The sequence below is a fragment of the Urocitellus parryii genome, chromosome 5, assembly GCF_045843805.1.
Source record: "Urocitellus parryii isolate mUroPar1 chromosome 5, mUroPar1.hap1, whole genome shotgun sequence".
NCBI classification, from domain to species: domain Eukaryota; kingdom Metazoa; phylum Chordata; class Mammalia; order Rodentia; family Sciuridae; genus Urocitellus; species Urocitellus parryii.
Window position 1 is genome coordinate 96,875,739 of NC_135535.1, and position 25,449 is coordinate 96,901,187.

Sequence of the window (25,449 nt, forward strand, 5' to 3'; positions counted from 1 at the left end):
CAGCCTTTTCCTTGTTCCTTTCTTTAGTCATCAGGGTCCCATGGTGACTGGTTTTGAAAGAAATCATCCCCTTCAGCAGTTACCTAGCACCATGGCAACCAGGACGTCAGCAAAGCAGGATAGACCCACACAAAACAGCTCAAGCCAGGCTTGCATCCTGCCTCTATTCAGCCTTGCTTGAGGCCTAGGGATGGGGCTAAAGATATCTGGGCTTTTACACCCAAGAATTCCTCTGTTGTTATGGTTTTTCCCATAAGCATAGAGATATGGACATATAGTAAAACGGTTATGAAAATCCACCCTCCATCCTTCTCCAAAAAGAAAAAGAAAGAAAACAAAAACAGCATATCTAAAGGGTAGGGTTTAAAGAAATAAAAATTATGTTTATAAATTATGTTTATAAGGTAAGTTTATAAGTAAGTTGACAGTAGAGGAAGTCAGAATCCCAAATATATGGTATAATTTATATTTAGATAGAAGACCTCAGGGAAATATTTTGAAATATTTTTATTTACCTGAGAGAGAAATGGACAAATGACTTTAACAAGTGCTGAATGGGTTGTAATGCTGTCCGTGGTGCTGAACACTCGATTGTCCCAGCTGTGCTAAGGGGGCTCCTCAGGGGAGTTAAGGAACACCTTGCCATGTCAGGATACTGATGATGATAGAGAAAAAGAAGGATTGGCGAGAAAGCATCATTTCCCTCCCATACCAAGCAGCTCTGCATGCTCAAGATGAAATTGTCAGATGAAAAAAAAAAAAAGAAAGTAGAGAAAGCTGGAGGTTTGGGTAGTTGAATCTTCCCCTTTTCATATGGAGATTTTTGGTAGGAGCCAATCAGGTCAGAGATTTCTGCAGCTGAAAGGAAAAGTGGGGGAAGGGAAGGAGAAGATGGCCACATTCTCCCCTTGAGCCACATGATCCATTTCCCATGTGACACATTCCAGAGCCTTGGAAAGGAGAAGGGAGGGGCGCCCAGAGAGTGGGGCTGGGGGCGGGAAGATGGTTTAACAGTCTACCCAGCACAGCGTCATCTTGTCTCCCTACCAGGAAGCAGGCTGTGAGCCAAGGGGAAGGCAGAGGACAGATATGAGCGTGTCCCCAAGATTTCCTGGTGGTTTATGGCATTCTCCAAACTCCTATGCAAGGTCTGTGCCTGACCAAGAAGACCCAAGGAGACCTTCTCTAAAATCAAGTCCGGATGAAGGTATGTAATAGAGATCGCTCGGTTATCACAGCAAAAATTTTGCTCAGAGGACATAATATTTTCTCTTTTTTTTGCAGGGAATTTGGAGATTTTGTCCTGGCTTAGATGCTCCTTAGGAGCTTTAGATTTGTTACGTGTCTAGAAAAGATGCTTAGCTAGTTCTGTAAAATGAATAATCCTCCAGAGTAAGTGCCTGGATGGAAATTGTGTATAGTAATTTATAATAAAACGAAGCACTCATTGATGAAAATAATTTTTTCTCTTGAATCCTGGAAAGAAAAAAATATTGTCAAAACCAACTAGATTTCGTTGTCACTACAATAAAATTCTGTCTCATCCCCTTTTCAGCTGCTTATTCTCTGCCCATGTTCCCAGAGGTTATTGGCAGTAGCTTAGGGAGCCTGAGTGGGCAGTCGTGCTGTTCCTTTGTGCTGTGCAATCATCTGCTTTCTGATGTTCTTGATACAGGAGCACTTGTGATTGTTCCCAGCTCTGGTTGAGGACAGAATTCTATGCCTTATAGAATTACTATCAAGAAAGCCCTGAGGAAGTTCTCAAATGAATCTACCAAAGTTGTAGGCTAAATTATCTGCCATGAACGCAAATCTTGGTATCTGATTATTTCTACCCAGCATAAAGAACTGAAGCTAGGAAATTTAATTTTTATTTTGTTTTTTTAAAAATACTTATAAACTTCTTGCTATGGGCAAAGTACCATTCTAAACACCATAATCAATCATTTAACTTTTACAGCACACATTTTAGAGATGAAGAAACTGAGGCACAGAATAGTTAGGGAATTTTTGCAAGATCACACAGCTAGTAAATAGTAAAACTAGAATTTGGGTCCAAGAAACTTGACTGCCAAACCTATGCTCTTAACCACTGAGCTATGTTGCTTGCCTGTTTGTATTATCTCAAATGATGTCAGTAGTCTATTTGGCTACAAATTTTGTTCAGCTGATGCTACTAGAAGATTAAATCATTTTGCCTGTCTAAAACAGATCCCCAGTGAAATTTATATTTCATCTTGAATTACCTCAGTAGTCACATTCTGTGCCCCCAAATAACCCAGTAAGTAATTGCCTGTTCTTTCCCTTGTGTTGTATAGATATCTGGTAGTAAAACACTATGTTACTATGGTGACCAAGTGATGTCTAAAGAGGGGGGAAAAAAAGAAATCTGAAATTACATCAAGGTTGATTTTTATAAAATTGAACCTAGAAACAGTCTTTCATCCTCAGAACACAGTAACAAGCCCAGCCTAAGAATATTATCTTTAAAACACTTACCTAGTTCTTAAAACAGATTAAAACTTCCAGAATTAGGCACATAAGCTATGATGTCAAACTCACTGGATTTATTGCTTTAAAATAATTGCATACTTTGAGGGGATGGAGCTCTCTTTGGAAAAAAATTATTTTAGATTTTTAAGGATAAAAAAAAGAAATTTGTTAATTTCTTAATGTTGGAGATTTCTGACATTAAAAAAATTTTTTCTCCCTTTGGTCTTTGTAAATTTCCTTCTTGCCCTTGGTAATAACAGATGACTAATCTCATTCTTATAAGCTATGGGAAAATTACAAAAGTTGCTACATCTAAGATTCAAAGAGGATGAAAAGGCACAGGAATCTTAAATTTATGAAATTCTTCACTGAGTGAGGTGTTTCTCTTCAGGGTTGTGACCCCTATGATATTGACTTTTTTTTTTTAGGTAACACTTTCATGCTATGGTAGCGCAGCCTGAAGTATGATAAGCTTCAGTATAACTTGTGAAAGAAGAATGTTCTACTACAGCCAGTTTGGTGATCATGTCTATTCTATTTGCATATGTTTATAGGAAGGACAGTGAACGGGCAAATGTATAGTTAAGAACTTGGCAATAGTCTCAATTATGCTTGAAGTTTGGCCCTGGAGCAGCAAACTAGAGGTCAAGATGTGTCCATAAATTTTGTCCTGGGGATCCTTATCTTCCTGAAATTTTTATTTGTACTTTTGCACTTAGAATGATGTTCTTAAATTTTTATTGTATTTAGATGGAGGCACCCTCCCAAAGTCCCATTTTCCTCTGATGTGTGTTGCGTGGCACAATTTCCCAACATTGAAACAGTTCACCTTGGGTTGAGTGTGAATATCTTGAGAGGTCCTGCCCCATATCATCCTCTCTTAATGCAGTCTGGCTTCCAGTCCCCAGATTTCTGCCCAGAGAAGGCAGAACTCAGGACTTCTCTCTAGGATCCTGCATGTCAGCATGGATTAGGACCACACTACCTTTCCCAAACTATGGCAGATAGGACCTGAATGGAAGGTGTTGTCTCAGGACATTCTAAAAGCTTGCTTAGGATTTGAATTCAAGCTAACTAGGGTTAAAAATAGTCACCCTTCTGATAACATACCCAAAATAGCCTTTGTTCTGTTATTTTTCCCATTTAATTAAATCCTTAAGGAGAGGATGTATGTATTTTAGCCATGTTAGTGAATCTCTCTGACCTTCAGTTTCCTCACTGGAAATCAGAAATCAGGGCTAACAGTGCACATCAGAGAGGGTTACTGTAAGGATTAAACATGACAGACATCAAGTGCCCCACGGGGTGTGGATGTATGACCACTCATCCTCTTCACCTCCAGTGTTGCCTACTGAGTGTACTGCACATAATAAGAAGCAACAGCCCTGATGGGAGCACAGACCAGCTGGGCAAGAGCCATGTGCCCACTGAACACATGCAGGACCTCTCAAGTGAGCAGGGCCAGTGCACACTAGGGCTTCCTGCTCAACCCTTTTGAATCTAAATGGGGGCAACCTATTCAGCCAGCTGGCCAGAAGATAGAAGAGAGAGAGAGAGAGGAAAAAAAAAAAGTGGAGAGACTTCTCCCTGAGGAGGCCTTGCCAAGTGTGCTTTGGTTTGGAGGCGAGGTGTGTAAGAGGAGATAAGGGGGGCGGTGAGCCGGGTGAAGGATGTGAGAAAGTGATGGCTAGGTTCTGCCTTTCAGAGATAGTAACTTGCTGGCTGATACACCCTGCCAAATGAGTCAGGCCCTGCCAGTGGAACAATCAAATCCCTTCCTAATGTGTAAATGTCAGGAGAGGAGGGAGTAGAGAAAAGGACCAGAAGGGGTGGGTGTAGTTTCTCTTCTGTGAGCCATGGCAAAAAAAATGGAATGAAATGGGAGTTGTCCTCTCACAGAGGATAGTTTAAAAGGGGAGTTGCACTGATGTATCTTTCCCCCTATTTGTAGGGTAATTTTCCCTTGAAAAGAACATCTCCTGAAGCCTTTCATTCAACAAACTCTCCCCAGCACTTGATGTCTATCATATTTCCTGCTCATAGGTTCTGTCTATGTATTATTGGCTCTGATTTCTGGTGAGGAAGCTGAAGCTCAGAGAGGTTAACTAACCTGCCTGAAATCACACAGCTAGTAGAACCAGGATCTAAATTTAGTTCTTTTAGTCTGTGTTCTACCTACTAGGTCACAAATAAAATTATTTCTTCTGCTTTTTTTTTTTTTTTTAAGGACACATGTTTTAGCACAATGGCGCATGCCTGTAATCCCAGCAGCTTGGGAGACTGACTGAGGAGGATCAACTATTCAAAGCCAGCCTCAGCAAAAGCAAGGTGCTAAGCAACTCAGTGAGACCCTGTCTTTATTTTTTTATTATTATTTTTAATTTTTGTTATAGTTGTAGATGGATAGAATGCCTTCATTTTATTTGTTAATTTTTATGTGGTGCTGAGGATCAAACCATGTGCTTCACACATGCTAGGCAAGCGCTTTGCCACTGAGCTACAGTCCCAGCCCAAGACCCTGTCTTTAAATAAAATACAAAATAGGGCTAGAGATGTGGCTTAGTGGCCAACTGCCCCTGAGTTCAATCCCTGGTACCAAAAAAAAAAAAAAAAAAAAAAATTTTTTTAGGGCTGGGTATATAGTTCAGTGTTAGAGTGTTTACCAAGCATGTATGAGGCCCTGGATTTGAGCCCCAGCACTGAAAAAAAAAAAAAATTAAAAAAAGAGCCGGGAAAGGTGATGCATACCTGTAATCCTAGCAGCTCAGGAGGCTAAAGCAGGAGGATTGCAAATTCAAAGCCAGCCTCAGCAAGCAACTTAGAAAGGGCTGGGGCTGAGGGCTGGGGCTGGGGCTCAGCAGTTGCACACTTGCCTGGCATGTGTGAGGCACTGGGTTTGATTCTCATCAATTCATATAAATAAATAAAGTAAAGGTCTATCAACAACTAAAAAAATTTTTTTAAAAAGGGAGGGGGTGCTAGAGATGTAGTTCAGTGGCAAAGCACCCTGTGTTCAAATTCCCAGTACCAAAAAAACAAAACTGAGAAAGAGTACATTTTTTTCATATCAAATACAAATATCGTACTCAAAACTTTGGAAAATATAGAGCAGTATAAAAGTATAATGAAAATAAAAATTTGTTGTCACTTTGTCACCTAGAAACAACTACTACTAAAATTTTAGCGTATTTCTTCTCAGCGTTTTTCAATGCATATAATGATAACAAAACCAAACATTTGGTGTATACCTGTTTTAGACATTTTCCTTAGCTCCTTTATTGCTAATTTATTTTATTCTTACAGAAAATCAATAAAGTGAGTACTGTAATTTTATTGGTGAAGACACTCAGTAAGCGCAAAGATGTTAAGTAACTTGCCAAACACTACCCAGATTATAAGTAGCTTGAAGCCAAGACAGGCCGGCTCTAAATCAGTGTCTCATCTTCAGCACTGTTGGCATTATGGGCAAGGTAATTCTTATTATTGGGAATCTGTCTTATTCATTGTAGAACGTTTAGCAGCTTCCCTGGCCTCTACGTAACAGATGTCAGTAACTTGCCCCTTCCAACCAAAAATGTCTCCAGATGTTGCTAAATGTTCTCTGGGAGGCAGTTAGTTATTCCAGTTGAGAACCACTAGTGTAGATCCCATGTTCTCAGGTACTATACAACATTTTCATAATTAAAATGCACATAAATTTATTTTCTTCTACATCAAACTAAATCTTCCAGTTTGGGTGCAGGCTATGAGACCTTGTTGGAATGTCAGTGGCTTTATAGATCATAGGTGGGAGATCAGTTACCTCCAGGATAAGCTCATTAGTAGACTCCTGCATCAGAAGCTGGTCTGGATTATTCCATAGTTTTCCAGTGGGGAGAATAGCTAGGTTTCTACTTTTATTACCTTTTCCTTGTTCTCTGTGCTAAGCACCTTAGCTTTCAAGAATTCAAATTTCAGGGACATAGTTATATTATACCATCCAAAGTGTCAAAATGCATTGCTTACCATCCAAAAGTGTCGAAATGCATTGCTGTGTCCAGTAGATATCTATTATAAATAATTGCTTGATAATAACTAAAGTAAAGATTATTAATGATGTCTTCCTTTTTTTCTCCCTAGTACTAAAGATCAAACCACAGCTTTGTGCATGCTAGGCAAGCTTCCTTCAGCCCTTTTTAAATTTTGTTTTGAGACAGGGTCTTGATAACTTATCCAGGCTGGCCTCAAACGTGCAATCCTCCTCTCTCAGCCTCCCTAATAGCTGGGATTACAGGTGTGTACCACCAGGCCCAGTTAATGATTTATTTTTTCTTAAATTAATTGGAATAAATTTAAGAATATCTACATAACAATTTTATTTTATTTTTAATTTAATTTTATTTTTTACACAAATTGAGTACAACTTTTCATTTCTCTGGTTGTACATGATATAGAGTTGCACCATTTGTGCATTCATATCCATAGAGGGTAATAATATCTGTCTCATTCCACCATCTCCCACCACCCCAACAATTTTATTTTCACATGATTTCTTAAGTGGAAAATTAAAGGGTCAGAGTTATAGGTCAAGCTCTTGGAGTTGCATGTAATTCTGGATATATCTGTGAGTGTGTATTCCTCTTCTGAACACACTTGTCATGTGAATTTCTGAAAAAGAAAGGTTAGCAGTTGCTGATTTGGGTGAACCATTAATGATATGCAAAAACAATTGAAATAAGCACTGAAAGATGATAATAGTAACATATTAACTTATACAATGTATAAAAGTAGGCAGTATAAAATATATATATTTTCCATGTGACATATATGCAATACATGGTCAGCCATATTTTCAGGGACATCTGATTGCATATGGTTGCATCATTTGTCCATGGAAAATACTTAATACAAAATTAAATCTTGAATTTGAAGACAGTTTTCTAGAAAACCCTGATTCAGGACAGAGGTGCAGATAAAAATTTACACAGAGTGCTAATGTTAATATGATGTGAAGCAAGTGCTTAGTAGCTTTCTGTTCAGTGCTTATACTTGTTTCTTAATGAATCCTTTACCTTCTTTGTAAAATACCATTGCCTTTCTATGTCCTCAGTTTGTATATCCTTGCATTCAACCAACTGCAGATTGAAAATACTTCCCCCAAACTAGGCCTGGTGGTACATGCTTGTAATACCAGCTCCTGCAAAGGATCATAAGTTCAAGGACAGCCTGAGCAACTTAGTGAGACCTTGCCTCGAAATAAAAAATGGGGGCTAGGAATGTGCTCAGTGGTAGAGTGCCCCAGAGTTAAATCCCAACTACTGCAAAAAAAGAAAAAAACAAGGAAAATAATCCCCTCCTACCAAAATTGTGTCTGTATGAATATATACAGACTTTTAATTGTCATTATTCCCTAAATTATACATTATAACAACTATTTACATAGCATTATCAGGTATGTAAGTAATCTAGAGATGGTTTAAAGTACAAGAAGATGTGCGGAGGTTACGTGTAAACACTACATCATTTTGTATAATGGACTTGAGTTTCCATACATTTTGGTGTCTGAGTGGATCCTGGAACCAATTCTTTCCCCTTAATGTTGAGGGACAAGTGCAGCTGTAAATCATCTACCAGATAGCTCTTTGCTTTGAATGTAATGAGACTGGTCTTTGCTTCGCTATCTCCTTCAATTTAAGTTGTACTAGTTGAGATGTTGATATTAAAATCAGAGTTTGGAAATTAAACCAAACATTACCTCCAAAGAATCTGGTTGCCTCTCTTAACTGAATGAGCATGCAACAGCTGTTCAAAAAAATGTTGTGATGAATTAAATTATTTTTTCGTGAGGTGTAAATTCCTTGTCCAAATTGTTTCCTTTGGAATTTAAAAGACTCCTTGCTGGGACGAGAGGCATGGAATATTGATAGAGGACAGACAGGTGTTGCAGTAAATGTTTCCTTCTCTGAGAGGTTTGGTATTAGATGGAATGAAAGCAAACATGGATCTTCTAGGACCAGACCACGTCTTACAGGAATATTCAGTAGAGATTGTTGACACATCTAGGATAATTATTGAGGAAGGCTGGGCTGGACTCTAGGTAGGAGTCATCTTTCTCTTTGAGATCCATGCTGTCAATCTTGGGTATTGAAAGAGCCCAGCTTCCCGTCTCCTGTCATCAAATTGTACTCACATAATGAGCTCTCTGCTGGATGCTTGTGGTAGGTTATAAAGTAAAGAGTGTATGTTGCTTATTCCAGGTAGCATTGAGCCTAGAGCTGAAATGATCTTAGAAATCATCTAGACCAACTCAATTCATATTTTAGACATGGCAGTGAAGATTTAGAGAGATTGATTTACTTAATGATCCTTATGCTGATATGAAAGTAGGAGTAGAATGTCCTGACTTGTGTAGTGCTTGTGGTCAGAATTAGAACCCATTTTTTTTAGCCTCCAATCCAACATGCAAGGTGAAGTAGAAAACACTATCTATATTCTTTAAGGTTTTCAGGTTTCTAATACCATTCCAGATGCTGGTGGGGTAATTGAAAGTAATAGAATAGCTGGAATGAATTTTAATTTTTACACTCAATTATATATTAAGAAATGCTACATTGAATTAGGTTCTATTGCTGTTATAACAAATGAATACAAATCTGGTGGTTTAGAATGATACCCCTTTATTATTTCTCAGTTCTATAGGTCCAGAGTCTGGGTGGGCTTGGTTGGTTGCTCTGCTTAGAATCTCAAAGGACTAAAATCAAGATGATAGAAGAATTGTGATCCTTTTTAGACATTCTAGGAATGACTTCCCTTCCAAGCTCATTCAGGTTGTTGTCGGAATCTAATGACGTGTGGGCCCTATCCGACACCCCCCACTCCTCACCCCCCACCCTATGGATGTCAGTTGGAAGCCACCCACAGTTCTTAGAGACTCCCCCTTGTCTTTGATGAGGACTCCTGAATCTCAGAGTCAGCAGCATTATGTCAATTCCTTCTCCTGCTTGGAATCTCTTTCTGACTTCTGCTTGTACTACATGTCTCTGTTACTAGTCAGAAACTAAATTCTCAGCATTTAAGGGCTCATGTGATTAATTATAATTTAGGATAATCTCATTTTAAGGTCCATAACCTTAATTATATATGCAGAGTCCCTTTAGCTATTTAACATAGCAAATACACATACATGTTCCAGAGATTGGAGCATGGACACCTTTAAAGGGGCCATTTCAACCTACTATACACATGATTTCTTTTAAAATTAATGACAAGATTCCATTCTACCAGACTAATAGGAAAGTTCAGTGATGAACTTTACTAGGATTCCTTTCTCTTCCTAGGTCCTGGGCTGCTTACACAGGACAAAATATATGGAATGATCCATTGGATACCCTCTGATTATGATAGAGAAGTGATTACGGTCTGAGCTAATGTGGGACCTTGAAGGCTTCTGGATCTGTTGCTTCAAGATTGCCTTTGTGGGCAGGTAGACTGTTCCCAGCCAGGAAACTCCATGTCTTGGATCAACCTTCAGAGCTGTACTCCTCCGTTATCTTCTGCACTGGCCTGGTGCACAGTGAGGAGGTGAAGCATGGGTCCCAGGCCTCTCCTTAAAAAACAACAACCACTACCTTTAGCAAGATATGATTTACATACCATAAGATTCACTTATTTTATTATTTTTTCTTAATATTTATTTAGTTGAAGATGAACACACAGTATCTTTATTTATTTTTATGAGGTGATGAGGATGGAACCAGTGCCTCACACATGCGAGGCAAACACTTTACCAATGCGCTACAGCCCCAGCCCCAGATTCACTTATTTTAAATGTTACAAGTCGATGATTTTTGCTAATCATGCAGAGTTATATAACTATCACCACAACTCAATTTCAGAACATTTCTATTACTTCCAAAAGATCCCTTGTGCCCATTCAGGTCTACCTTTTCCATGAGTCCCAGGAGCACAGTCACATTGCTCATTCAGAAGCACACATTTCCCTTCCCCTCCTCCAAGAAAACTCTCAGAGAATTTAGCTTCCAGAAAATAAAAGCCAAGGAAACTGATTGTCTCAAATCCAGTGATAAAACTCTCCTATAAGGAAAGGAAGGGCTTAGAATCCAGGTTTATTCTCAGAGTGGGATGGGGGTCGAAGCCCAGCAAGGAACACAGCACACCTCAATATCTCAGTGATTTATCCATCCTCTAGGATGACAGAATCCTCACAGTGCACCTAGTAGGTAACCTCTGACTTCACTGAGAGTGATCTATGGGTGAGAAAGTCAGACTTCCCTGTTTTTCTTGCTTCTTTCCTCTTCTAAGAAAAAACTAAGATATTCTTCTCTTTCACATACATGATCTAAAGGGGACATAGTGTGGCATGGGATGGGAGGTTCACGGAACCACTTGTCCAGGGTCAACCATGCACCAGGGCTTTGCATCCATTGTTCCTTCTGCCTAGAATGTTATGACTGACTTCTTGTCACCTATTCAGAGAACCTGCCTTTGACCTCCATATCTAAAATAAAACCTTGTTCTAGAGGCAAGTAACAGAAAACTCTTAAGCCATAGTGACATGTGCTGGTTATTTAATGAAAAAATCTGGAGGTATCACAATGTCAGGCCACTGGGTGATATTTCTGGGAGTCTCAGGAACTGAACTCATAAGATACCACCCAGAGCCCTTACAACTTCATGCAAAGGTTTATAAAGCATGAGTGGAACAGCCAGTCCCAGGAGAACACTCCCCATATGCCTCTTTCCTTTCACAAAGAAAAAAACATTTTCCCAAGACCCTCTCAAGACCCTTCCAAGAGACTTTCTCTAGTTTCTGGCTGATGTTGATGTGACCATACCTAGCTGCAAAAGATGGTGGAGAAGATTTTATCTTGTCTTGTCAGTCTCTACAGTGAGAGACAGTCAAGGCAGAACTTGGAAATGGCCACTAGGCAACCAGACAACCATGTGCTGTTTCCTTTCTCATCAGTTCTTGGTTTTTCATTCTGCTTTATTTTTATCCATAGCACTAACCAGTTCCGAATTAGTAATTTTTAAATTTAAATTTATTTTTAAGTATACATAAAAACAGAATTTTTGCATATTAATGGAGTACTTTGATATTTTAATACACGTATACATTTGTGTAATGTTTCAATCAGGTTGCACATAATCTGTCTCCTCAGACATTTATCATTTCTCTTTGATGAAAACATTCAAATTCCTTTCTTCTAGCTTTTCAAAATCTGTGGTATGTTTTCGTTATCTATAGTCACCCTATCAGAATTTCTTACTCCTATCTAACTGTAACTTAGTACCTACTGATCAACCTCTGGTCCCTACTCATCTCAGCCTCTGGTAACTTCTATGAGATAAACTTTTTTGGGGGTATCAGGGATTGAACTCAGAGGTCTTTAACCATGAGCCACATTCCCAAACATTTTTTATGTTTTATTTAGAGACGGGGTTTCAATGAGTTGCTTAGGGCCTCACTAAGTTGCTGAGGCTGGCTTTGAACTCTTGATCCTCCTGCCTCAGCTTCCTGAGCCACTGGGATTACAGGTGTAAGCCAACACACCTGGCTGAGATAAACTTTTTGAGTGATGTTTTAGTCAACTTTTCAGCTGCTGTGACTAAAGGACCCGCCAAAACAATTGTAGAGCAGGAAAGGTTTATTTAGGGGCTCAGACATCCCAGTCCATAGAAGGCTGGCTCCATTACCTGGGGCTCAAGGTGAGGCTGATCGTCATGGTGGAAAAGTGTGGTGGAGGGAAGCAGCTCACATGATGATCAGAAAGGGGCGGGGGGTCGGCTTCACTTGCCAGATACAAATATATACCCCAAAGCCATGCCCTCAATGTTCTACCTTCTCCAGCCACACCCTACCTGCCTTCAGGTGATTAATTGACTGTTAGAGTTAAGTTTTATTTTTCATTTTTTGGTACCAGGGATTGAACCTAGTGGCACTTAACTACTGAGCCACATCTGCAGCCCTTTTTATTTTTTTATTTTGAGACAGGGTCTGGCTAAGTTGCTTAGGCCTCATTAAATTGCTGAGGCTGGTTTTGAACTTGGATCCTCTTGCCTCAGCCTCCCAAGTTGCTGCTGCTCTGTTTCTCCTCCTCCTCCTGCCCCTCCTATTCCTCTACCTCCTTATTCTCCTTCTTTTCTTTCTTCCTCTCCTTCTTCTTATCCTCCTTCTCCTTCTCCTCCTCCTCCTCCTCCTTCCCCGCCCTCTTCCTTCTTCATGATTCAGTCTTACTTAGCAAGGTGTATGTGTCAAGGAATTATCCATTTCTTCTAGGTTATAAAATTTGTTGGCATATAGTTGCACAGAATAAGCTGTAATGAACCTTTGCATTTCTATACTGTCAGTTGTATTGTCTCCCTTTTCATCCTTGATTTTATTTATATATGTCTTCTCTTACTTTTACTTAGTCTAGGTAAGGGTTTGTTGATTTTGTTTCTAAAGATCCAGCTTTTTGTTTTGCTGATCTTTTGTAAATTTTTAATTTTATTGTTATTATTATTTTAGTCTCTATTTACTTTCACTCTGATCTTTATTGTTTCTTTTCTTCTACTAATTTGGGGTCTGGTTTGTTTTTGTTTTTCTATTTTCTTAAGATGCAGTGATAGGGTTTTTGTTTTTGTTTTTCTTTTTCTTTTTTCCAGTACTGGGGATTGAATCCAGGGCCTTAAGCATACTAGGCAAGCACTATATCACTGAGTTACATCCCAGGGCAAGTTTTTATTTTATTATATTTTTATTTGTACATGACAGTGGAATGTATTTTGACATATCAGACATACTTGGAGTCTAACTTGCCATTTTTGTGGTTGTACATGATGTGGTTACACTGGTCATATATCCGTATAAGAACATAGGAAAGTTATGTTTGGTTCATTCTCCTGTCTTTCCTATTCTTATCCCCCCTCCCTTCCCTTTATTCCCCTTTGTTTAATTCAATAACGTTTCTCTCTCTCTCTCTCTCTCTGTCTCACACACACACACACACACACACACACACAGCTTATTGTGAGTTAGCTTCCGCATATCAGAGAATTTTTGCATTCTTCCTTGACCCATTATTTTTTCAAGAACAAGATGATTTCCATGGAGGAAGAAAGGAAAGAAATAAATACAAATTAAAAGACAAACAAAAAATCCTCTGTACTTGCACTCTATCCTTCCCCACACTTTGAATTTTTCGATGGCCCATTTTATATCTTATTATATTGTCTATCTCATAACATTACTGTAGTTATTCTAATCATTTTGGTTTTTTCCTTCATTATTAAAATGTACATGGTTACATACCATATTTACAATATGAGAACATTCTGAATTTGTCTATATAGTTATTCATATTAGTAAGTTTTGTATCATCCAGAATTTTCTTCTTACTCATTAATATCTCTTTCAGTTCAAAGAACTTCCTTTAGCATTTCTTGTTAAAATGGTCTGGTGGAGTTACAGTCTCTCCGTTTTGTTTGTCTAGGAATGTCCTTATCTCTCTTAATTTCTAAAGGATATCTTTAGATATGGTACGTTTGGGGGGGTACCTTGGTTGGCAGGATTTTTTCCTTCAATCTGTGAAATAATTTTGCCACTCTATCTTGCCCTACAAAGCAGGTGAATTGGGAAATCCTTAAGTGTTGCTTATTTCTTTTCTCTTGCTGCCTTGAGAATCTTTTCTTTGCCTTTAACCTTCAAGAGCTTGGTTATAATATGTCTTGGGGTAGACATGGTACAGTTGAATCTGACTGATGACCTTTGACTTCCCTGTACTAAGATATTTGTATTCTTCTTTAGATTTGAGGATTTTTTCTGTTAGATCTCTTTGAACTAGCTTTCTACCCCTTTGACATTCTCCTGTCACACATGAACCCCAATAACCTGAATATTTGCTCTTAATGCTGTCCCAAATTTCCATAAGCTTTCTCTATTCCTCTCATTTTTCCTTCAGCTTTGTATTTTCAAATAGCCTGTCTTCAAGGTCACTAATCTTATATTTGATCTGTCCTGCTATTGTTTTAAATTTCTCTCAGTATATTTTTCAACTCAAGGATTCCTGTTCAGTTTTTTAAAAAATTGCTTCTATTTCTCTGTGAAGTTTGTCTATAAGTGTATTGACTATTGACTCTGGACTAGGTTTGTGGCTTAGTGATAGAGCACTTGCCTAACACATGTGAGGCACTGGGTTCGATCCTTAGCACCACATAAAAATAAGTAAATAAAATAAAGGTATTGTGTTCATCTATAATTAAGAAAATTAAAAATAGAAAAGTACTGAATCATTTCTCTGTATTCTCTTTAAGCTCTTTGAGGTGCCTTAAAATAGCAGTTTTATTTTATTTTTTATTATTATTTCTGGTATGGGGAATTGGACCTAGGAATGCTTTACCACTGGGGTACCTCCAAGCCCTTTTTTTTACTTTTTATTTTTAGACAGGGTCTTGCAATTGCTTTAGGTTTTGCTCAATTGCTGAGACTGGTCTTGAACTTGAGATCTTCCTGCCTCAGCCTCTCAAATCACTGAGATTATAGTCATGCACTACCACTGACCCAGCCAAAACAGCAATTTTCAATTCCCCATTTAAGAGATTGTCTATCCTGGTTACCATTTGTTCAGTTCCTAGCCTTATTTTGATCATTAGGTGAGGTCATGGTTCCCAGAAAGAATTTTTCCCCCTGAAAGTTCTTGATGCTTATTAGTGTGTAATATTGTCCACACCGGACATAGTAGGTATTTATTTAAATCTTTATAATCTGGCTTTGTGTTTAGCCTGTCTTTCGGAAATTCGTGCAAGATGCTATATTCTCTAAGCCTGCAGTGGCTTCCTCTGTTTCAGCACTAGATGGTGCTCTACATCCAGGTTTATCATAGCCCAGTGTTGGTGTGTTGCCACTGTTTTAGCACTAGAGGGCAATCCAAGGTGAGGTTTGCCCCAAATCTGCAATTGTTGTTATTCAACATAAATTGGGGGAAAGGTAATCAGTCCATCCCTATAAGCCTCTCTATGGGGCTAGGGTAGGCCCAAATGCCTCATCCCCATCACCAGCCTATGGTCTTGCACCAAGGAATTCTGCCCAGTTCTGGACAGAATCAATGTGGATGGACCAGCCCCAGGCTCCTATGACCACGAATGCCACAGTGCTATCAGACCCTGAGTCCAAAACCTGCTGAGACCAGCCTATCACTAGACAGGTTAGTGTATTTGTCCCTGTGTATTTCAGGGAAAAAAGGCCTCAGAGATCACTATTGATAAAATGTAAAAATGTTTGCTCTTTAAGAAGCATTACATAAAGGGACCTTGACTTCAAAAGAATGGTGCTGTAATTATGACAGGTTGGAGGAATAGGATTTTCCTAGCTACATGAAATCATGCCATGGATGCTGACCTTGTTTATTTCTGATATTTTAAGATATTGTGAAGACAAAGAAGTAAAGGTGGTAGAAAGAGTACTAGTTCCTTAAATCTAGATATCCAGAATTTCTTACCCAGGAATGTCCATTGGTTGTTGTGCCTATCTTGGAAATTAGAAGAGGCTCATTTGAAAATCCTTCTCTGTTCAAAAAATCATGTTCTCCTTGAAAGTGTAACCATTATCCAAACAAGGAAATGTACCCAGACTCATCTGGGGAAACTGCTTGATCCTAATTGGGAAACTGAATGTCAGGTGTGGTGACACACACCTGCAATTTCAGCAGCTTGGAGCTGAGACAAGAGAATCATAAGTTTGAAGCCAGCCTTGGCAACTTATCGAGGCTATAAGCAACCTAGCAAGACTCTGTCTAAAAAATAAAAAGGGCTGAGGATGTGGCTCAGTAGTTAAGCACCCTTAACACATTTAACTTTGGCATTCTGTATTTTATCTGGCACATGCATCTGGGTAGCACATGGTAAGAACATGTCTTGGCCTCAGGGGTCTCCTGTTTCCCTGCTATAGTTAAGCTGGTGGATACTTGGTCTTTAAGTAGTTCTATAAAACAGTTAGCTCAGTATCCCACACCAAAGCCTTAGCTCTTGACCAGAAAGCAAGACAGCATCAGGAAGCTTCTGAAGAGCCTGTGTGGCCTCCCAAGCCATGTTAATTTCATGGGTGCATATAAGTTCAGAACTGCAGGATTGGTTGCCCTATATACCCTGATCCCCTGGAAGTGGTGTGCTGATAGATGTTTAATAACTGGCTCTACAAAGAGAAGACTCCTGCTTTGTGGTGTTTTGTCTATTTCCCTGCTCTGAACATTCCTATCATAGCTGATTCATGATACCAACATGATGTCATTGAACCTGAGTTGGAAAGAAGTGTGTATAGGAAAGAAGTGTTTGTGAATCTTTTCACAATTTCAGGAGGGTAAAAATCAGTTGTTAGGGTTTTTGAGTCTTTAAAACAAACAAACAAAACCCTAACCAGGCTCAGGGGAACCCCATGTAAACCAAAGGCAGCCCACTACTGCTACAGGCATGTTTCTCTTTTTATGTGCAGGCAAGCCAAGCCTAGGTAACAAGGAAAGGTTTAATAAAAAATATCTACCACCATATAATTTTAAAATAAGACAATTAAGTTATAAAAAGACAGTTTCCTATGTAGGTAACATCATTGATCAAACCTTTTCCTCATTTCAATTCAAACTAAAGTCTGGAGCTCTGCTTTCATTCTGTGTTTAAAAGACAAATTAATCATCAGTCATATATTGCATTTCCAACGCTCTCACACCCTTTGTTCTGAAGAAAGGCTGTATCTCCAGACCAGTGTGTCTGTTGCACTCTTGATGCTAAGCCTCCATGCAGTATGTGGTAGGAGTGACTTTTTTTTAAGTGTTTGCTGTGTCACATATTTCTGAGTTGGCATATACATCCTATGGATGTATCTGTGGGTAGGAAGAGGCTGTGGGGAATAGCTTCATATTCCTATGTTTGGATGAAGAGTCCAGAAGGACCTACCCCTGTATGGCCCATTTGACCTTCTGAATTCGGATCAAGCCCTTTGTGGTCTCAGTGGACATGAAGCCCTGATGACAGTTAAGGACAAGGTAGTCTTTCCAACCATATGACTTGAGAGGAAGAACTTTAGGCTTTTAAACTTGTAAAACAGAGTAATAATATTACCTACATTGAAGCATTATGCATAAGAAATGCCTGATCATAGTAATATTAACTCTGGGTGATACCAACATTATACCTACCGTCATCACTGTAATTAATCTTTCTGTTCTGCTCTATAGTAAATAGCATTATGTATCTGCTTAGGTCTAGTAGATACTTCCCATTCTATAGAAAAAGTTTCTTTTTTAGCCAGTCCCTACAAAACAAATGCCGAATGTCTTCTCTGATATAAGGGTGGTGACTCAAAATAGAGTAGGGAAGAAGAGCATGAGAAGAAGGTTACCACTAAATAGAGAAGAAAGGTGGGAGGGAATGGGAGGGAGAAGGGGAATTGCACGGAAGATGGAAGGAGACCCTCATCATTATACAAAATACATGTATGATGATGTGAGGGAGAAGAAAAAAAAAAGAAAGAAATGTGTCACATTAGATTGGATAGAGAGAGGTGATGGGAGGGGAGGGGAGGGGAGGGGAGGGGGGATAGGAAGGGCAGCAGAATAAAATAGACACTAGTATTGATATATGTATATACGTGACCGTATAACCAATGTGATTCTGCAACCTGTACACTAGGAAAAATGAGAATTCATACCCCATTTGATTCAAATGTATGATATGTCAAGATCATTGTATTGTCATGAGCAACTAATAAAAAAAAAAGAAAATGCTTCTTTTTTAAAACTGTAAAAATTTTCACATAAAAATTTTATGTGTGGTGCTGGGGTTTTGGCTCAGTGGTGGAGTACTTGCCTAGCAAGCGCGAGGTGCTTGGTTCAATCCTCAGCACTACATAAAAATAAATAAATAAAATAAAGGTATTGTGTCCAACTACACCTAAATTTTTTAAAAATTCTATGTATGTATGTATATATTACTAGACTGGGGATGGACCCCAGGGATGCTCCACCACTGACCTACATCCCCAACCCTTATTTTATTTTGAGACAGGGTCTTGCTAAGTTGCCCAGACTGGCCTCAAACTTCTTATCCTCCTTCCTCAACCCCTCCAGTAGCTGGAATCATAGGCATGTGCCACCATGCCTGAATGATATTAAATTTTTAAGCAAATCTCAGAAATAAGAATGGTCTTCCAAAATGGTGAGAATGTTTGTGAATCTTCACAACTTCAGGAGGATAAAAATCATTTGTTAGGGTTTTTGAGTCTTTAAAACAAACAAACAAAACCCTAACCAGCAATTGGTACACAAAGTCAGGAATAGCCCTTAGCAGAGCACAGAGTTTGTCATCTGTGCCTCTTTTCCTTTTTCCTCCCCTCCCTCTTATATTAGCTTCCACTCATCCATTCATTCTGCCAGCTAGCCATAAAAAGTATGAATTTCAAAAAGTTAAAATTGTGACTTTTTAACAAATACAGAATGAACATATATCAAAGATATATTAACTTACTACTGAAAGAATCAATGAAATAATAAAGCTGGTTCCAAGAACCTTTTAAGAGATATTTATAGTCATTTAAAAAAAATTGTTAGTATAAAAACAATTTCAGCTAAGTAGGCATAAGTTGGTTAATGTCCTACAAGGCAATAAGTTCATTAACTTTGGAGTCATTTTTTATGCAAAAATCAACAAGTTGACATGTAATTTTCATAGTGTCTATGTGCTGGTCGAATAGTAAATAGCAAAACAAGCACAGGCTCATTTTTTCCAGAGGATTAATAATCCTGAGGAAGGCCCATTTAAGAATGTCTCAGAGCTGAGGGTGTGGCTCAGTGGTAGAGTGCTTGTCCAGCATATGGAAGTCCTAGGTTTGCCAGGGAACTGTGTGGGGTGTGCATCCCAGCACAACAATACCTTTGCCACCTTTTCAAGTATTGGATAATTTTTATTAACATATGTGCCCATTCATATGTTTAGTGAGTCTTTATTAGTATCTAAATATCCCAGGGATATAGAGACAAGGCATAATCCCTGAGAGACTTGTAACCTAATGGAGGAGACAAACGTACAAAATAAAAATTATAATATCAAGTGATGAGGCCTAGTAACATCTCAGGCTCCCCAAGTTACCTGATTGCAGAGGCCTACCTAGCCCCTAGTTCTGTACCCATCACCATTTTCTCCACCCATATATTAAATACATCTCTTAGAGTATGGATAGATAGTAATATAATTTAATAAGTGATTGTACTTTTAGATAATATATAGAGATTTAAAAAGGCCTTCAGTCCTCTACCTAATGGAGTATGATACACTGGCAGTCTCAAAACTGGCTGTGAACAGTAAGTCGGAGCAGCAAAGAGATGAAGAATTCTTGTCACTCCTGAAATGACCACATATGGGTGGCTCTGTGATATAATTGCTAAAGAGCTCTTGTATTTCAGAAACACTCCCTGGAAGAATGTTTGTTTCCAAATTGATAGAGCAGAGGAGGCTTTTCTGAAATTTTACTTTGGAGCCTTAGAATTTAATATAGCAGACAAGTTTCCCTGGGAGTGGGGAACTCCCAGAACCTGTCTGAGGATACCTACCTTTGGCTTCATGTAGCTGCTGACCTGGGTGACTTAGATCACATCTGCCCTGCTCTTATCAGGAGTCATGTTTTCCAATATCACTGTGGTCACCAATGTTTCAGCTTCCTGAGAATGCACAATGATTTTCTATCCGGTTTTTAATTGTCCTAGCAGAGCCACAGAGAATAAGGAGTCATTTATTTTAGTTCTCTGTCCTTAAGAATCCAATTTACTAAATATTTAATAAGCAATTACTAATGTAAAGAACTTCAGTAGAAGCTGTAGAGAATAGAGAAAGAATAACACCTCCTCCCCCATGAGCCAATAGTTCAGTGGGGCAGACAGAAAAATGGAAATAATTGTAAATCAGTGATTCTTTTTGTTTGTTTTGTGGTACTGAGGATTGAACCCAGTGGTGCTCTATCACTGAGCTACACCCCCAGCCCTTTTTATTTTTTTATCTTGAGACAGGGTCTTGCTAAATTGCTAAGTCTGACCTTGAATTTGAGACTCTCCTTCCTCAGCCTCCCAAGTAGCTGGGATTATAGACATGGGCCACTGTGCCCAGCCCCTAAAGCAAAGATTCTAAAATGTGGCTGCACATTAGGATCACCTGGGGAACTTTGGAACATCCTGTAGTCCAGGTTGCATATGATACCAGTTAAATTAGAACCCTGGAGGATGGGATCCAAGCATCAGTATTTTTTAAGGCTCCCTGGTAAATTTCAGTTTATTGCTAAGCTAGAGTGAAATAAACTTGTAAAATGTTGCAGTAAGGCTCAAATCTCAGCTCCTTTGTGAAACCTTTCCTTTCCTACCCCAAAATTGAGTCTATTTTTCTGTTTCTTAGCTCCTTGTAAATATGTCTGTTTTTAACAGTTAATTATAATTATTTTCTAATTGTTATAATATGACAGACTGATTATTTTAAAATATTTTTTAGTTGTTGATAGACTTTATTTTATATGTGGTGCTGAGAATAGAACCCAGTGCCTCATACAAGTCAGGCAAGTGTGCTACAACTGAGCCACAACCCCAGTCCCCGCAGACCGATTATTTTATAATGCCTTCCTAATCTTTGTTTCTCTAGTACCAAGCAGTTTCTTAGTTTATTGAATAAATAAACAGAGCTGCAGCAATTTAGATAGAGTCAGAAAAGTTGTGCCACCATTAGGGAGCCCTGGACTCAGAATTCCTATGACTTTGTTTTGAGCATCAGGATCCTGGCTTCTAGGTGCTGGCTGGGGCTAGAGAAATCAGCATTCTCCATGCGGTAAAGCAGCTGGAGAAAATGATGGCAGGAGGCCTCTCAAGGCTTTAGCTGTAGCAGTGAATTTGAGTTTCCTTTGCAGAATCTTGCTGTAAGAGGAAGAGAAAATGGAAGTTCACTGATTTAAAATATGTATGTGTGGATGAAGGAAAAGTGCCAGTGCCACTGACTCCTGTGTTATTATAGTTGTTTAAGGCCTCAGCCATTAAAAAAAAAAAAAAAAAAAAAAAAAAAGCTTTAAGCTTTAAATCTTAAAAAAAAAAACTTTTTGTTTTTTGAAATTCTGAAGGTTGTACAAATATGAAAGTTAAAAGATCATTTTCACATAAGAGGGGGGTCATGTATTCCAGGTTTTCTAGAGCATTACTAACTTTAAAGTATGTGTCCTGTTTTGACACTTTATATCCTGATTTTGTAATATGGAAAATATTGGTTGTGCCTAACACAATTAGTATGTGTCAGTTAAAATTATTTTAAAGAAAAAAGACCTGGCCAACATGTAGAAGGAGGCATTAGGGCATATGGGAGGGGTATGGTTATTAGACTGGGTAGGGCAGAACATAAGGCAGAAAATAGGAACAGTTATTAGCATGGGAACACTCTTTCTTGGCTTGGAACTTCACATCTTGACAGAGATACCTTAAGTCAGTCCTTGAGGCTTGTGGGTCTGCTGTGAGATAAAGAATATTTCTTAATGCTATAAGAATTAATTCATCAACAAGATAACAGTTGGACTTGGTGGCACATATATATAATCCCAACTATTCAAGCAGCTAAGGCAGGAGGATCACAAGTTTAAGGCCAGCCTCAGCAACGTAGCAAGACAAAATAAAAAATAAAAAAACTGGGGTTGTGATTCAGTGGTAAATCATCCTTGGGTTTAATCCCCAGTACAAAAAAAAAAAAATCTTCCAAGGAAAAAAATGTGTCTTTAAGAAGAGTTCCTTTATTAAAAACTTCTTTAATCCTGTCTTTCATTCCAGAAATGTTTCTTATGAGATATAGTCACAGGAATCCACCAAGAGGGAAAATAGTGCCCACTAGTGCCTATTGACAGAGCCACGTCCCCTCATGGCACAGGCTGGTGGACTCTACACAACAAACACTGGGGCTGTAACCCCACATGGGCCTTTTACTTTTAATTGGTAAATTTTTGAAAACATCTGTGTTTATCTTTACCTCTTACTGCAATAATCATAGTTGCTATAGTTTTTGTGGGTTCAATAGTTGTACTTTCTCTTTCTACTTAATTCAGACCAAAGTAAACCTTTATACTCCAACTATGACTAAAATCACTTCAATTTTAATTGACCCACAATTATTGAAATTCTCTTGAACCTATGAGAAAGTGTCAATTTTTTTCTCACTGGATGATACAAAAAAGTATAAAATAAAGGCTAGACTTTATAATATTATTTTATATCGTAAGGATCATAAGCTTTTAAAAGTTGTTTGAGAAATGTTAACAATTACATTGTGTTGTTTTGAATTGTCTGTCTCTGGTAATCTGCTCATGAGAGGATGTCTCATATGTTTTTCAGTTTGTATGTTCTTTCATGAAGCAATAACAACACCATGACATCAAAGTAACGTCATTGGTAGGTAGCACACTGTTAGTACACGAACTGCATCATCTTCTGGAAAAGGAAGCTGTTTACAGATGTCATTAAATTAAGAGCAGTACTGACTGTTCCATGTGTTACCATAATGTTTTTCTAATAGAAGGTCTGCAGTCAGTAAGGGCTCTTCCATAGCCAGTCTGTTTTCACAGACTCCTATTTGCCTTTTCCACAGCCAGTGTCTGTGTTTCCTTCTGCCCAAGCTTTCCTCTCTTGCAGCTTCATTGTGTGTTATGACATCTAGGAACTTGTCACGTGGTTGGCCAGACTTCCAACGCTTCTTCAGCTAGTGGTAACAAACTTACCATGAGCCAGATTTGAGCTCCCCAACCCTCTGTGAACCCTCAGTGGGTGAAGGAAACAATGACATGTGCAGGGATAGGGTGTGACATGAGTTCTACCACATCTGATTAAGGGTCAGAATGGTGAGTCCAGAGAGAGCCTGAGCTCTTTCTAAAATGAAAAAGAAATGGAGGGGGGGGGCAGAAATTCTTCAGGTAGTAATTATGCTTTCCTGCTAGTGCAGAAGCATTGACAGATGACAATCAATCTGTCATAAAACTGTTAGTTTTAGTGGTCAGTCTATATTGACACCATTTTAACAGGAGCCCTCATTCTTCTTTTCTTATCCAGAACTAAGAGAAAAAAAGTGAATATGGTTTTTGCTCACAGAATGGATCACAGCAAGCCACCTATGGTTATTCCTACACCTCTGGTGTCCCTCCAGAACCACAGCTGCACTGAAACAGCCACGCCTCTGCCAAGCCATGACCTGATGGATTTATATGAGGAGCCCAACTGGATGAGCAACAGAACAGACCTTCAATATGGACTGAAACCGGGGGAAGTGGCCACAGCCAGCATTTTCTTTGGGGCTCTGTGGTTGTTTTCTATCTTTGGCAACTCCCTGGTTTGTTTGGTTATCCATAGGAGCAGGAGGACTCAGTCTACCACCAACTACTTTGTGGTCTCCATGGCCTGTGCTGACCTTCTCATAAGCGTGGCCAGCACTCCATTTGTCCTGCTCCAGTTCACCACTGGAAGGTGGACATTGGGTACCGCAATGTGCAAGATGGTGCGATACTTTCAATATCTCACTCCAGGTGTCCAGATCTACGTTCTCCTCTCCATCTGCATTGACCGGTTCTACACCATTGTCTACCCACTGAGCTTCAAGGTGTCCAGAGAAAAAGCCAAGAAAATGATTGCAGCATCATGGATCTTTGATGCAGCCTTTGTGACCCCCGTGTTCTTTTTCTATGGCTCCAACTGGGACAGTCACTGTAACTATTTCCTCCCTTCCTCTTGGGAAGGAACTGCTTACACTGTCATCCACTTCTTGGTGGGCTTTGTGATTCCATCTGTCCTCATAATCTTATTTTACCAGAAGGTCATAAAGTATATTTGGAGAATAGGCACTGATGGCCGAACAGTGAGGAGGACAATGAACATTGTCCCAAGGACAAAAGTGAAAACAGTCAAGATGTTCCTCATTTTAAATCTGTTGTTCTTGTTTTCTTGGCTGCCTTTTCATGTAGTTCAGCTGTGGCACCCCCATGAACAAGATTTTAAGAAAAGTTCCCTTGTTTTCACAGCTATCACATGGATATCCTTTAGTTCTTCAGCCTCTAAACCTACTCTGTATTCAATTTATAATGCCAATTTTAGAAGAGGGATGAAAGAGACTTTTTGCATGTCCTCAATGAAATGTTACCGAAGCAATGCCTATACTATCACAACAAGTTCAAGGATGGCCAAAAAGAACTATGTTGGCATTTCAGAAATCCCTCCCATAGCCAAAACTGTAACCAAAGACTCAATCTATGATTCATTTGACAGAGAAGCCAAGGAAAAGAAGCTTGCTTGGCCCATTAACTCAAATCCACCAAATACTTTTGTCTGATTTCTCAGAATTCTTTCAATTATTGTTATGTGTCAGAGATTAAAAAGCTTTAACTATAAAGACAATTTTTTTACATTTTTTTTTCACTCAGCTGAGTTATTTTGTAAAATGTACCCATATTGGTAATACTTGTGGTTTTTATTCTAGTTGCTTTTTTAAAAAATTATTTATTTATTTTAATTAGGTATATATGATGGCAGAATGCATTTTGATTCATTGTACACAATTGCAGCACAACTTTTCATTTCTGATTGTACATGATGTAATGTCGCACCTTATATGCAGTCATACACGTACCTAGGGTAATAATGTCCATCTCATTCCACCATCTTTCCTGCCCCCATACCTCCTCCTCCCTCCTCTTTACCCAATCAAAGTTCCTCCATTTTTCCATGCCTGCCCTTCCTTATGGATCAGCACCCACTTATCAGAAAGAACATTTGGCCTTTGGATTTTTGGGATTGGCTTACTTCACGTAGCACGATATTTTCTAACCCTATCCATTTACCTGCCAATGCCATGAATTTATTCTCTTTTAATGTTGAGTAATATTCCATTGTGTATATATACCAGTTTCTATATCCATTCGTCTACTGAAGGACATCT

General features: G+C 38.8%; 1 protein-coding gene across 1 annotated transcript; it reads left to right on the top strand.

Annotated features, from left to right (window-relative positions):
* Positions 1-1,178: 1,178 nt before the first annotated feature.
* Gpr19 (G protein-coupled receptor 19) lies at positions 1,179-24,844 on the top strand. The gene is made up of 2 exons (XM_026409301.2): positions 1,179-1,207; positions 23,574-24,844. Exon 2 carries the CDS (start codon positions 23,596-23,598, stop codon positions 24,841-24,843), a length of 1,248 nt encoding a protein of 415 aa, XP_026265086.1. The 5' UTR covers positions 1,179-1,207; positions 23,574-23,595; the 3' UTR covers position 24,844.
* The last annotated feature ends 605 nt before the right edge of the window (positions 24,845-25,449 follow it).

Excerpts from the sequence above, each read along its gene's own strand:
- Gpr19 (XM_026409301.2), top strand. The coding sequence starts at position 23,596 with ATGGTTTTTGCTCACAGAATGGATCACAGCAAGCCACCTATGGTTATT.